The 14,922-nt window shown below is 46.3% G+C and overlaps 1 protein-coding gene across 1 annotated transcript in view; it reads left to right on the forward strand.

Annotated features, from left to right (window-relative positions):
• The window catches only part of RREB1 (ras responsive element binding protein 1), a gene marked incomplete at its 5' end in the record, with an annotated part of 36,390 nt that overhangs the window by 10,437 nt on the left and 11,031 nt on the right, over window positions 1–14,922 (forward strand). Inside the window, 2 exons of the mRNA XM_010134206.1 lie at window positions 4,073–4,262; window positions 6,026–8,768. Of these exons, the coding sequence (XP_010132508.1) occupies window positions 4,073–4,262; window positions 6,026–8,768 (2,933 nt within the window). The remainder of the gene's footprint in view (window positions 1–4,072; window positions 4,263–6,025; window positions 8,769–14,922) is intronic.

Raw genomic sequence — 14,922 nt, forward strand, 5'->3', positions numbered from 1 at the left:
TGTCTCTTTCCCGTTCCCATCCCCAGTCTTGGTAATGCAGAGCATAGTGTTTGTTTAATTTCTTGGTAACAGAATGATGGATGTAAATATTTGGCATTTACATCTTGACTACTGGAGTATAAAATTTAGAAGGATTGAATGTTTGGTTGCGTAACCCTTAATCAAAATCAAGACTGAATAATTTTGCTTAAAATTTGGCTCAGAATTTCCTTGCTACAACGTCTTTCCTTTTCTTAAAGAAAAAAGCTATTTCCATTGCTGACAAATTGGAGTTGGCTCAGAGGAGGGTGTAATGCAGGGCAACAGGCATCACTTATGTAAACTCCCCTTGCATGGGTGCTGCTTGCCATAAAAGTAGCAAATTCTGGCTTGTCTCTTCAGTAAGCTGCACAAAGCATCGACTGTTTCTTAAAGCCCGTTAAAATGCTTTTATATCCTAATTAGCACTCAGATTTCAAGAATACTGACTTATCTATAGTAAAAAACTCTTTAATGGTGTGTTTTTACACAGAGACCTTACCTGCAAAAAAAAAAAAGAAATCGGTGCACTGGTGTAGTAATAATTAAACCAACTTGCCTGGTCTGATGTGTTGCCTGAGCACCAAGGTGAGCCTGGTCGTTGCACTGGTCTCGCAGTTACATTTTGATTTGGATTCTGTGTTTGGGCAGCTCTGTTTTCCCTCCACGTTCCTTTGGGCACCTCTGCCAGCGAGCCAGAGCCCTAACGTTGCGTTTGGATTGTACAGGTATGGATGGCTCTGAAACAAAAGTCACGGGAGAATGAAGGTCATTTTAAAGCGGTCCGAGCTGCTAAAAACAGGTTTTTTCCTTTTTACTCATAATTGAATCTCCGTGCTTGGAACTGAATGGCTTTCTTCTCTCTGCTCTGTAATCGTATTTATAAAGAAATGGAAAACTGTGGCCAAGGCTAGCAATCACATGATATTATAGCAGCTTTTATTTGCAACATCTGGAAACTTACCTTGCAAGCAGAGTGCTTTCATCTCTGCTCAGGTGTTGAGCCACTGCTCTGCCTGTTCTGCTAGCAGCCTCAGAACCACTTCCCACCCCTGTTCTCTGCAGCCCTGCCATCCCTGTTTGACTTGGCATGGCACATGAGCAGACTTGTGAAATTGTAAGGGGGGTGTTTTGGTTTGATTTTTTTTTTTCTGAAGTTCATCATGAGCAAAAGTATTACCATATGTTTCAGATGCTTTATTTGATACACTGGACTTTTCTGACTTTCAACAACTGCTTAACTTTTTTAAAGCAATTTAAGCAAGATGAAAAAATGTTCATATCACCTAGGATTCCTTTCTTTTGTTCTTCTTAGACGGCAGTTTTAGACTTAGAAATACTGTAGGCATTGACACTGCTTAAAGGTGGAGAATGGTACTGATGACGAAACAGAGACACTACTGGTTAGGCTTCCTTAAAAAAAATAAGGCTTCCAGTTAATGCGTTGTTAGGCACGGCAGCCTACTCCATTTCGGATGAACACAAGCCTTAGTCAGTGTAGCATGATGCTTGCCTTAACTAGTTCAGTTTCGAAGCTTGGTACCTGTATGTTTTTTTTGGAGGAGGTACGCATCCATATCTACATCTGCACTGCTGAGTGTATTCAAAGCTCAAGTCATGTCATTTGGGAGAGACTTGGACTGCCGTCCTGCTTGAGGGGAGGGAGAGAGGACTCAGCAGAAACGCACACACGCACAAGAAGCCATCGCGCACGTCCTTGGGCGAGCAGGCTGTGTATTTAAATAGCTTGTGTCCATAGGGGAGACTGACAAGCCCAAGTGAGGTCTGCAGAGCCTGAGAGACCTCCAAGGCGAGGACACTCCTCAGCATCAGGAGTGGCTTCACAATGACCTCCCTTGTCCTTGGCCTGCGGTGTGGGCGTGAGGTGCCAGCGCAGTGGCTGGAGCCCACTTGCTGCCTGGGGAGCCTGCCTGAAGAGGAGGGCTTTTCTCTGGCTGTTTGAATTGCAGCTCTGCAAGGTTTGGCTGCCTTTACAGGTGTGTGCGAGGAAGAGAGGGCATCCACGAGTCCCTCCTGTGCTCCGGCTCCCGTGTGATCCTATACACTGTGACACTGGGGGAAGGTGCTGAGCCAGGGCACAGTGTGGTTATATCCCCTGAAGTGGCAGCATCCTGAGATGGCAGCTGTGATTTTTCTGGATGTTGTTTTTTTCAGCCAGGAGCTTCTTTTTGACCAAAAGGTCCTGGGGGGGCCAGGCACATCGGGGACCCCAGAGCTGCCTCTAGATGTCCTGAGGTGAGGGTCTTTGTACCCTGCAGCAGAGGTGGGCCACTGGCGATGCTTCCTGAAGTGCAGGTGCATTGTTTGCAAGCCCTCGTTGTCTGTTTGGTGACGTACCAGGAGGAGTGTGCCGGAAGCACTGCTTGCTTTCACGCGAAGCGTTTTCATCACCTCTAAGAAGGAATTTTATTTCAGTAGCCTGCAAGTTCTTCAGGTGACTGCTCTAACCCTTCAGTGCCCTCCTTCTCTAGCAGTTTTGGTGGTTGTGTGTTTCTGTTTTCGCTGAAGATGAAAACTTTGCATCACAGAATAGGTGCTGCCAAGTGAGCTGAGGAGAGCTATAGATGGTGACGCTGGAGGAGCACCGCGTGTTGGCATTCCCTGCCGCCACCACCAGAGACTGTTGTCACATTTAGCAGACCTTGCTAAGTGAACCTTTGCTTTGTAAGTTCAGTATTTAATGGAATGCAGGAGCTATGCTGGCAATATTTATGAAGGTAGGACGCAAGCGAATTGACAGAGGAGATAAAACAGATTAAACCTCCAGCATGTAGTATTTATGTCCCGGCCTCCTGGGTACCACGGTAACACAAGTTGTGTTACACCTATTTCACACTTGCTTCTTTCACCACTCAGAGACTGTGAGTCCAATTGTTTTGCAGTGACTTGGTTATCTCTTCAGGGAATAAAAAAGGTCTGTGGAAGTTTATGTAGTGATAAAAAGAACAACAATGGGAGTTTGTTCAGGACAGGACAGGGAGGGGGTGGTTTCAGGATTTTGTCAGAAGTTTCAGGATGTTTTTTTAATGAGTAGGCACATGTCCTTTTCCTCGATGTGGAGGGCGAAGACGGTATGGGAAGAACTAAGGCCAGGGGAGGTGCGTGAAAAACTCCTAGTGCTTCTGGTATTCTCACTGACAAAATCCGACTGCTCTCCATTCCCTGGGAAGCCTGTAGCATAGCTGCACTTCCAATACCTTTGTTTTATAACACAAGCCTTCTTTATGTGAGAAGCTTTTGTTTAGCTGAATTTGGGCTTTGAGAACTTAAGAAAAACAAGAAATCCTAGCAATAAAGTGTGGGTAGGAAAAGATGTTGCTTCTGAATTTGGGGGGTAGTGGTGCATACTGGCTGTGAAGGGAGTGTACGAGGGTCAGGGTATTGAACCTGTTTCAGGTCTTCCTCCTCTGACCCTCCTTTCCTTCAAGGAGCACTAGTTTTCCTTTTAAACCAATGTATCTTTCATAACAGCTTTGAGAAAAATCAGTGCAAATTTGTGGAGAGGCAGTGTGGAGAGAATTCACGCATGGGTGTTGGAGTGGTGTGCAGTGGGGTGTTTTAAGCAGTAGTTGAAAAGGTGCTATTCATACATTTGCAGCTGCTTGTTACTTAGGGCTGATTTAGTCTCTCCTTGTCACTGATTTTTTTTAAATGTCTTTTATTTTAATAGTACTTTTTAGTAAAAGTGAGATGGTGTAAAGCTCCTGAAATACTTTATGCCAAACAATGGGAAGGTTGTCAGAAGGTCTCACCTACCGCTTTGCTGCCCGCCTACGTGGAACACTAGGTTCTCATCTGCTGTAATCTTTAAATTTCCAGGAACTTCAGAGCCAGAAACTGCTAGAAAGCGACTGTCGCGATGGGCTTTCTGTCGCGATGGGCTTTTGACGCACTGTGGCTTTTGTTTTGCGTTTAGCGGGTTCTTGGTATCCTGGGGCGAGAGGCAGGAGGCTGTGCTAAGGCAGGAAGGATGCTGGTTCTGAAGCTTGCAGCAGCGAGTAGGTAATTCCTGTGTTATTCCTTTCCTTTCCAGGTGTGACATCTGTTGTATTACCTTCCGTACTCATCGGGGCTTGCTGCGCCACAATGCAGTTATCCACAAGCAGCTTCCCAGAGATCCCATGGGAAAGCCTTTCATCCAGAACAACCCTTCAATTCCGGCAGGCTTCCACGACTTGGGATTCACAGACTTCTCCTGTAGGAAGTTCCCCCGCATTTCTCAGGTACTTTCTGTTCTTCATGGTTTAAGGTACCAGCTGATGGAGCGCGTATCGTCTGAAGGCATTGAGAGACTCGTCCTTAATGAGGCAGAAACTGGGTGTGGAATATGTTGCAGAAAGCATATTGCTGCTGTCTGTGTAGGCTTCAAACACTTTCTACCTTTCCTTTTTTCATCTGAACAATATTGGAGCATTCCAGTGGATAACTATTGGTGTAAAGATTTCAAAAGTATTTTAAAGGAAAACTTTGGTGATATTAGATTCTTGCCCTTTCCAGCCTGGCCGTTAGTTCTCTCCTTCCCAAAACCATCACACATCTAAAATCAATAGGGAGGACACATGGTAAGGAAGGCATTATTTATTTTAATTTACTGTAACAAGCACGTAGTTGTGGTGTGAAATATTTTATCGTGAAAAGCTTTGGGAAGTCACCTTACTTACTAAACAGTGACATCTTTAGTGATGTCTTCACAAAACGCTCCCAGGCACCTCTCCACTATGTTCCGTACGTGAGGTCTGGAGGTTTTGCACCTTTGAGGACAGTGGCTGGGGAAAGGCAGGGAGGCAGTCTGTAAGTATTTTTCTGAGAGCCATAAAGCTTTCTATTGGATGGTGTTATTCCTCCCTCTGACAAACTTTGCCTGTCTTAGTTTGGCTCTGGACGAAGCTGCTTATCTGTTTGAAAACAAAAAGAAATAAATCAGCAGCACAATCCAGCAGGACTGTGCTTACTCAGCATCTGCACTTTTCTTACTCTGCTTGGATTAAAGCCTTGATCTCCAGCTCTTTGGCTGCAAGGTGGTAAGACCTGAAATTTGCTGCTGGTCCTGGGAAGTGTGTAGGTCATTCTGTAACTCTAGTAGAGATTTTGTGTAAAAGTTACAAAATTAGGTGAAGAGAGAACTTTTTTAAAAACCTGGTTTTATTTCTTCTGGAGTGAATGCAGACATTTAAAGTTATTAAGGGATTTAAGTGTCGGGACTTTCCTTTTGTAGTAATTTTGCTCGCACCGCAAGGCAAGACGTGTGAAGTATCTAAACAAAGTGTGCAGAGGATATGAAGATCTTGCCAGCCCTCCACTTAATTTAGCACTGGTGCTCTTCTTTGGTGTGGAATCTTTGCAACATGTGAGCACTATGGGTAGCATTTAAACATAGCATTTCGATTCATGGCTGTTTTCAGGGACAGGTATAAAATCCATCTGGGAGTTTAGGTTTCTTCATGGGAGAATAAATGTAATCAGACTTCACTCACCAAAAGCCTTTCCGCACTGGGCTCTGCGTTTCATCCATGTGCTTCCGGGGCATATTACTTTGGTTGGTTTATGTTGTTTTGCCTTCTTGGATGCCTTTATTTTTTTCTCCTCTCCTCCTAGTTTCTTTGTAGTAATAAATCTAAGGGAGGTAGTTTTGCTGTGCAGCTTACTGAAGTTTGCCCTATAGTCTGAGACTGCTGTTCTGTCACTGAAGTGAGAGGTTTCTGAAAGGGAAGCTCAGGATAGAAAAGTGAGAGTCTGAATAGTCCTCTGAAGGAGTTTGCCTTTGTAGAAGAGAACGTTTGGAGAATCAGCCCTAATTTAAACTTGCCACTTAGGTGATGAAAGGCTGTGGAGCAAGAGTTTCTCTACGCCAGATAGGTGGTGGCTGCTCTGAACTTCCTTAACTTGGGCTGTGGAAAACAGAGTGAACTGCTTTCTTCTTTGCAGCAGCATGTGATGCCTTTTCACTTTGAAATGTCTACTCTAAATAAGTTTGCATCTCTTGCAGGTCTGGTGTGAAACAAATTTGCGAAGGTGCATCAGTGACTTCCATCGGTTTATTTGTGAGACGTGTAACAAGGCATTCCCCATGCTTTCAGCACTCAAACTGCATGTGGAAACTCACGTGGTGGATCAGGGAAGAGACAAGCACAAGCCACAGTCCATGACCCCACCTGGTGAGAACCCAGACCAGAAAACCTTCATGGCATCCTTGGGCCTACAGTACACCAAAGACATCAAACCTGTTAAGCAGGAGAACAATACACAAGATGAGGTCCAAGAAATGCGGCTCAGAGCACTGAAGAGTAACCTACCTCAGGAACCTGGCAGCACCGGTCTGCTCAGCCTCTCTCCTCTGGAAGCTGCCTCTATGGGAGGGTCATTTTCAGTCCTTCCCCCTACAAAAGAGAACATAAAACTCCTCTCGCTGCAGCCTTTCCAGAAGGGTTTTATCATCCAGCCCGACAGCAGTATTGTGGTAAAACCCATCTCCAGTGAGTCTGCCATTGAGCTGGCAGACATTCAGCAGATCTTGAAGATGGCTTCTTCCGCTCCTCCTCAGATCAGTCTTCCTCCACTTTCTAAGGCACCTTCTGTCCCTGTCCAGTCAATTTTCAAGCATATGCCACCGCTGAAGCCAAAGCCTTTGGTAACGCCCCGAACAGTTGTCACAACCTCCACACCTCCTCCTCTTATCAGTGCCCAGCAAGCCTCCCCTGGCTGCATCAGCCCAAGCCTCCCACCTCCCCCTCTGAGGCTGATCAAGAACTCAGTGGAGACCTCCTCCAACTCTCACCTCCCCCAGCCAGGAGCCAAATCGAGTCCTTCCTCGCAGTTGCTCCTCCAACCCAAAGCAGAGCCTTTAACTCAGCATGAAATGAAGACACAGCTAGAGCAGGACAGCATCATCGAAGCTCTCCTGCCACTGAGCATGGAAGCCAAGATCAAGCAGGAGGTTACAGAAGGAGAACTCAAAGCCATCATCGCAGGGGCAGCGAACAAGAAAGCCCCAACCATGAGGAAGGTTTTGTACCCCTGCCGTTTTTGTGACCAAGTGTTTGCCTTCTCGGGTGTCCTGAGAGCTCACATTCGTTCTCACTTGGGTATTTCCCCATACCAGTGCAACATCTGTGACTACATTGCAGCTGACAAGGCAGCGCTAATCCGGCACCTGCGGACACACAGCGGGGAGAGGCCTTACATCTGTAAAATCTGCCACTACCCGTTCACAGTGAAAGCCAATTGTGAGAGGCACCTGCGGAAGAAGCACCTCAAAGTGACCAGGAAGGATATAGAGAAGAACATCGAATACGTCACCAGCAACGCCGCAGAGATGGTGGATGCCTTCTGTTCCCCAGACACTGTGTGCAAACTGTGTGGCGAGGACCTGAAGCATTACCGGGCCCTCCGCATTCACATGAGGACACACAGTGGCTGCCAGAAGAAGAAGCCGTTTGAGTGCAAGGAGTGTGGCACAGCATTTTCGGCCAAGAGAAACTGCATTCACCATATCCTCAAGCAACACTTGCATGTGCAAGAAAGGGAGATTGAGAATTACATCTTAGCAGTGGACTGCAGTGCCCAGGAAAGCCAGATAGACCCTCCTTTACTGGAGGACAGCACTTATATGGACCACAAGCCCATGACGCCTTTCCTGGAGCCACAAAACGGCTTCTTGCTTGGAACATCATCTCACGTTCCCATCAAACTTGAACCTGCGGGCAACTTCCCAATGGATTTTGAGGAGCCATTGGATTTCTCTCAGAAGAGCAAAAACCTGAGTGCTGTGCAAGTGAAGCAGGAGAACCTATTTGGCTCTTCTCCCCTGTCCCTCTATGACTGTTCCATGGAGCCTATCGACCTGTCCATTCCCAAAGCCCTGAAGAAGGATAACGATGATGTTCCATGTGAAGCCAGGAATCAAGAACTGGCTGCTTCTGGGAACAGCGATAAAGCCTATAACTGTCTGCAGTGTCCTTTGGTTTTTGGTGCCACTGGGAACTCGGAGAAAAGCAGGGCTGTCAGAGATCCCCAGCCACTGAAAGGTGCATTGCATTTGACTGTCCCAATCATTTCCCCAGCTCTCTTGGGCAATTCTGCCTTGCTGAGACCCCTGAGGCCTAAACCACCACCGCCACCTCTCTTGCCAAAGCCTCCAGTAACTAAAGAGCTGCCACCGTTGGCTTCCATTGCACAGATCATTTCATCTGTGTCTTCTGCTCCCGCTTTGCTGAAAACAGAGGCCACAGAGACCAGTCCCAAGGCAGTGAGCAGCTCTACTGGGTGTGATAAATCAGGGAATGCCAAAGCAAAAGTGACAATCGTGACCACTGCTCAGAGAGACCCGAGCCTGCCCAGCGACCTGACTCAGGCATGTGATCCAGAGCAGCCTCCCATGGCCGATGCTGGGCTGACTAAGAAAAGAGGTAGAAAGAAAGGAACAAAAAACAAGCCTAAACTTAGCAGTGGTGTGGATCTGGAGTCAAGCGGGGAGTTTGCCAGCATAGAGAAGATGCTGGCTACCACAGACACTAATAAATTTAGCCCGTTTCTGCAATCCACTGACAATTTCAAGGAAGAAAGCGGCAGAAATGGAACAAGTGAGGATGAGAAGGAAACTGTCGAAGATAAGCTGCTTAGAGGGAAGAGGAACACTTACCCAGACTGCCTGCAAAATATCCCCTGTCCTTACTGTCCTCGAGTCTTTCCGTGGGCAAATTCCCTGCAGCGGCACTTGCTCACTCACACAGGTAAGAGCGCCTTGTGCTCATGGTGGACTGGAGCCCCTGAGGGTGTGGTGGAGGAGTCTTCCCTTTTGTCCTCTCCATGATGTCTGAATGGTTTTTTTATTGTTCTGCACATCCCTAACCACTACTGTTACACAGTGGTGGTGGGGAGTTCTTCAGTAGCAGAAAAAATCTCTGCCTTGGACTATCAAGGGGGCAAGCGAAACAGCTAAAACCCATCTGACTGCGGTGGCATAATGCAGCATACCTGCAAAAAGACTCTGGTTTCAGGTGCTCTGTTGTTACTGTCTTATCTTCAAGGTGAACGTGTGCGTGGAGTATTTCATCACACCTTATATGGTTTGTTTGGCTGCTTCAGTCGGCTGTTTGTCTGCATCAGTAGTGGTAAAAGGATGCATAAAAATGAGAGCAGTAAGTATAGAACTGAGGCGGGATATAGTATTGAGCATTTTTTTTCCTTGCAGTGGCTCTCATTTGACAGATCAAAGGAAGGAGGATGTGAGAAACACCATCCTGAGCCTCTAGGAAATGTTTCTTAGTGCTAGCCAACTAAAGGCGGGCTTGTGCCCTAGGGCATGGAGATGTGTGTGGAATCTTTAATATTGTGCCACTGTGTAAGTAACCCCAAACCTGGGGTAAACAAAGGGAGGAGTTGGGGAGGAAGGTTTATTCTAGGTTTGGGGTTATTTTTCATTCTTTGCCATAAAGAAAATCCTGTGTTGAACAGTGTGATGATTTGAAGTTCACTCCTTTTCCACCCACGCTGTAATAAGGTAATTAGCAGATTCTCATCCTGCTAGAAGAGAGAGAGGACAAAGCTCTACTTGCTGTTGCTCCCTTTTACGTCAGTCACAGTTGTTGATGCTATTTGCTTCGCTATGCCATCTCAACTCCTGGCATAAAGAGTAGAAGTTAGGGGTATTTGTAAGAAACGTAGGGAACTGAGTACTGCCTCATTAAAGGTACCTTCATTTTCTTGGAGGAATTGAGGTTTCCTGGAGCAACTGATTCATGTCTGTGCTAAACAGGGAAACCTGAAGAGGTGAAAGATGTTTGCTAAGAGGTTTAAAGGGAATCTGAGCTGCGGAGCAGTCCTTGTTACAGTCTGCTTTGGGTGACGCAAGGACATAACTTGCAAGGTATAAGTGCAACAGTGAGGCTATTGTTTTCTGGCCCACAGGGACCAAATTATTTCATCTTACTAAGCATACAGTTTACTTTCCGTGGTGAAGGAGAGCCCTTTATTCGTGTCAATTGTTTTCTAACACCCTGCTCTCAAAAAAAAAAACATAGTTACTGAAGAACTGTTCATGTGACAGAAAACAATAGAGAGGCTTTTCCCAGACTAAGGGGTTTGACCTGCTTGTTGATGGCAGATTTCCAAGGTAGCAGCACTGGTGGAAACCCTTAATGAAGACAGGAAAATGCACTTGGCCGTGAGTTACACTGGTAAAAACGTGTCTTCCCTACCACCACAGGAGACACTGTCCTTTCAGAGAGCCTGTGCTGCAATCCCCACAAGCCAGGCAAGCAACTGTGGCTGTAGCAGGGCTGGATCCTCAATGCAGTGTTTTGGTGATGCTGTGGCAGTGGCAATAGTCAGATTCCAGTCAGTGTGCTCTGGTAATGATAATGCTGAGCTCTTTTCTAATCATCCTCAGAGCTCTGTTGAGGGAGGCTTGTGCTGGAGGACCACCTCACAGCAAGCTTTGACTGGCCTTGGGGCCTCTCCTTTCAGGTGATGCTAGCACTCGGCTTCTAAATGGGGAGTTTGCAGCAGCTGCCCTGTGGCAGCAGCGTGGATGAGGTGTGCTGGAGGGGACAGGGAAAGGTAAGTGCGGATGGTGGAGGAGGTTTAGGCCAAGCAGGTGGTGCCAAAGCAAGTGCTGGGATGCATTCAGGTGGAGCGAGCCCTGTGTTTTTGTGGTGGGTGTCAGGTGCTGGTGGCATAGGAAGAGTTTGGCAGCAGAGTGACAGACACAGCAGTTTGTTGGGTTTGTGTTCTGGGTGGATGAGTTGGTTTTCTGATGGAGGCATCTACAGCGTGTAGTGCGACACACCGTTTCTGCCCCCACCTCTTGCACAGGCAGTGACTTGTTACTCAATAGCTCTGTTTTAATTTTGAGCATTTAAGTAGTAGCTATATATTTCCAGTTTTAAACTGGTAATGAAAAGATTTTTGCAAGTGTGTCTTTCATGTTCAATAAAATTTCAACTTGGAGGATTCTTTCCACGCGCTGTCTGGATCATACTTACCTTTTGTGAAAGTGCAAAAACGTACATAATCGCGGTAGCCCACATCCCTCACACAAGCAAAGGTCTCTCTCGTGAAAGCTTTCACCCTGCTTATTCTTGCCTCAGCACCACCATGTGTTCAAAAGCATTTCCCCAAAGAAGCTTCCTTGCCTATTTTGATTTGATGCAAAGCTCACAAGTGGGGCGCTGGGAATTTGGTGTGACTGGGTTTTGTACGGTGTTTAACGCAGTACAGGGTTCTGTTTGAACGTGCTCGAACACTTGCTTTTAAGACTTTCTTTCTCTTGATGTCTTTATTGTTTATTTTTCTATGGTCATCCCGGTTTGCCTTTCCTTTTTGCTCTTCTCTCCTGCTCTTGATTTTTTCATTCTCAGAGCAGTGAGATGTGCCCTGCAGGTGGTGCAGTTAATTTGGCTCCTTTCGTGGCATGTGCATCAGGCTGGGTTCAATATGAAATTAAAATAATGGTCTTTTTTGGCTATTAGTTTGTTATAGATAACCTACATCTGTTTGCAAAGAGTCACTTGTTTTTAGAGTGATACTGACAGATCTTATTTGGCCCAGGATTGCTTTTTGTAGAAAGTGAGACTGAATGGCAGAGCTGGGATTTTTGGTCTTGTTTTTGTTTTGTTTTGCTGTTACAACAGGAATGAACTGGACAAGAAAAGATCCATAAACAAAATAAAGCAATAAATAAATAGAATACAGTTAAACCTAGGCCATGATCCTGAATGTTTCCTCTTGATTGGAGGACAGAAGTCTTTAAAAAAGGGGCTGGAGGAATTTTTGTTTGCTTCTATGACTTAAGTCAGAGTGAAATTTTAGGCATCTTTACTTTGAACATTTGTCCTTACCATGGTGATAATGTGGCAGGAGATATCTTAATTAAGGGAAGATCTTCTTACATGCCATGATTATTCAGATGACATTTTGTATTGAAAAAGTCTCTCTTCAAATGACTGGCTTCCACGAAGCGTCCAGCCTAGACGAGTCCTGCCAACTGCTAACCAAATTCTGCAGGCAGTTCTGAGTCAGTGTGTAGGCACAGAGGTGTTTTAATCCAGGCCGTGACCATTCTTATGGAAAAGGTTAATAAAAAATCAGATCCCATTTAACTTGATTGTTTAGGTTACCCTCCAGTGAGTAAGTGTATTTTATCAGAAGAACAGTTGCCTTTAAGAAACAGTACAGGAAGCAGAGAATACTGCTTTTTTTGAATGATCTTTTCCGTGCCTTTAAAGGTGACATTTTTGGAAAACAGTCTGGTTTCCATTTGGGGATAGGACTGTAACTTGAGGTGGGAGGCTTGGAGTTTGCACAGTAAGCAGGATTTTTGTTTGGGTTTTGAGACCTCTGGACATTTGTGTAGAAGTAAGAATATCTTACCTGTTGGTGCATATGACAAATACTTGGTTGATAGCAAAGTCTTCAAGGCTGAAAATATGAGAAAACTGTGACCTGAGATGCAGGTTGAGTTTCAAGTAATTAATCCCCAGCTAATCCTGTCATTGCATGCTTGAAAAGAAATGTGGAAAGGAATTGGGCTATCATGAAGCAAAAGGATTTCTGCTCAACTTTGAAGTTCTGTTTTGTATTTGAATTGTGAATGAAGCCAAATAAAAGTGCAGAAAGTGGTGGTATTCGTAACCATAAATTCATAGTTGACTTAGCAGGCACCTAAAAAGAAAGGCTGACTTGAAAGCCTACAAAAAGCAGTGCCGTGGTGCTTCTCAAAAGTTGCACTGACGCTGAGAGAAGATTAAGAAACAGCTCCCGAGATGTCTGTGAGATGCAGGGGATCCCTTGTACGGGCTGAGACGTTAATCAGAACACAACCAGCCTGCAGACGATTAAAGTGAGAAACATACCCTCGATGATGTATCAGAGAGGCTGCTGGCTGCGGTGGGGTGGAGGCGGAAGGTATGACAAGAGCTGATCTCCTTTTATGAGTAACTATTCTCACAGCCTCTTTCTTCATCACGAGGATGTCTTGCAGGACTGCTTTCCTCATTGCGCTGCATGATCTTGGCTTTTCTTTCAGCTCTTCCTTTGCTCAGCTCCTTCCCTTGTTCTGGTCGTTTAAATGAATTGCAGACATGAAGGACTTTCTCCTAGGTGGATGTAATGGATTGATTATTCAGCATATGGGGCTTGATTCCACTACGGTCAGTGGAAAGAAGACCCATGGCTTTAATGGAAGTTGTGTCAAATTCACATGGGTGATGGACGTCTCAGGAGAGAGCCCGCTACCTGAGGAGAAATGTGCTTATCCCCCAGTCTTCAAGGGAGAGGATGCTGGTCTCATTTTTCCCGTCTGTTCAGAAGAGCAGGCCGGGGTTTGGTCGGACTGAACACTGCAGACAGGCGAAGCATAAGGACCTGGGGGTAAGCGTAAGCCCTGCCAGGTTAGAGCAGGGGCACATGCAGCAAGTGCTGGTGTCTCCACTGGCAGCAGTGGGATGTGCTGTTCAGGGTGAGCACGTGGGCCTGGCTGCTTCCTGCAGGCTATTCCTCTTGGTGCTCTGTCAGCACCCACAACTGCTGCATTCGGTTTGCCTGTTAGAGGGTGAGTCCCTGCCTGCTCGCTTTACTGCCTGTTTATGAACCTGAAGCCTGCAAGTCTCCCAGAGTGCCTAGTGAAGCCGCCGAAGCTGCCTGCCTCCAGCCTCACCTGGCGTCAGGCTCCAGAAGTTCGCTACCTGCTGGATAAGGAGCTGGTTTTTAATCTGCTTTCAGCTGCTCTGCTGGTGCTGTTTCACCTTATACTCATCTGCACTGAAGCTTGCCTGCAGTCACATTGCCCCCTGTGTTTTGAGAGCTTAGCAGCGAAGGAGATTGATTGTCAGATCACACAAAGCTTTGTTGTAGGCAGGCAAGTGGCATTTAGTCAGAAAGGACAAGCTGACACAAAACTGAGAGCGAGTGCAGTCGCTCAGGGTTTTTCTGTGCTGGCCAAACAGGATGGATGCAAGAAGGAAGTTCAGCAGATGGTATATGTCCCTTGCCCAAAAAGTGTTTGCACAAGGGAGTGGTTGCTGCAAGGTGTTCACACCTCCAGGGTCACTTTGTGTCACTTTGAGTTGGTTTCACAGGAGAGTTGTTGAAGTAACAAACCTAAAGGCACCGAGAAGTTGGCTCTGTGCGTCAGGGTAGTTAAAATTACGAATGGATTGTTACTCTCAACCTCAGGGTAGCTGCTGATCAGATTGCACAAAAAGCATGCATAGGATTTTCCTCTGACATTTCCAAGCTCCAGTTTGTTTGGGAAAGTCTCCATCTTCCCACCCTCTCTCATCCTTTCTTCCTCTGTTAACACAGCAGGTTGCCTTGCAGTGATTCAGATGTAGAAATACAGGTCTCAGTACCAGTCTGGCATTAAAATCTGCCATGCTGGGGATGTGTTACAACATGATTTGATCTTGCCTATCATGAAGAGTCTGAGTTGCCTTGTTTCCGCGTTAGCAGCCTGTAACTTCACCGGGCTGTAGCACGGTATCTGGGCTGTCACATGGGCTCATCCTGCCTATGCAGACAACAGATGGCTCCAGCGTTGAGAGAGGAAGACCCGCGTTATAACATGATCCTCTCGCAGAACAGAGCTCTGCAGAAAGGGCTCTGGAAGTGCTGTCCTCTGGCAATCTGCATGGCAGAACGAAACTAAAATGTCCTACTTGTGTCTACTGAAAACTTTCTGCGTAGTCAGAGGGATCCTAATGCAGTTCAGCTGGTTGGTGGAGTGAGGCAGCAAGCGTTTTTAAAGCCGCTCAGATAAGCGCTGGTGTGGCGTGTAGGATGGGCAGGACTTTAGTGGAACGTAGATGTTGTTCTTAAGAGCTGGCACTGGGCTGGTCAGAGTGGTTTGACCTGCCCCGGGGAAGACAGCGCGTTGGGACATGGTTG

The sequence above is a fragment of the Buceros rhinoceros genome, unplaced genomic scaffold (assembly GCF_000710305.1).
Source record: "Buceros rhinoceros silvestris isolate BGI_N320 unplaced genomic scaffold, ASM71030v1 scaffold16484, whole genome shotgun sequence".
NCBI lineage: Eukaryota > Metazoa > Chordata > Aves > Bucerotiformes > Bucerotidae > Buceros > Buceros rhinoceros.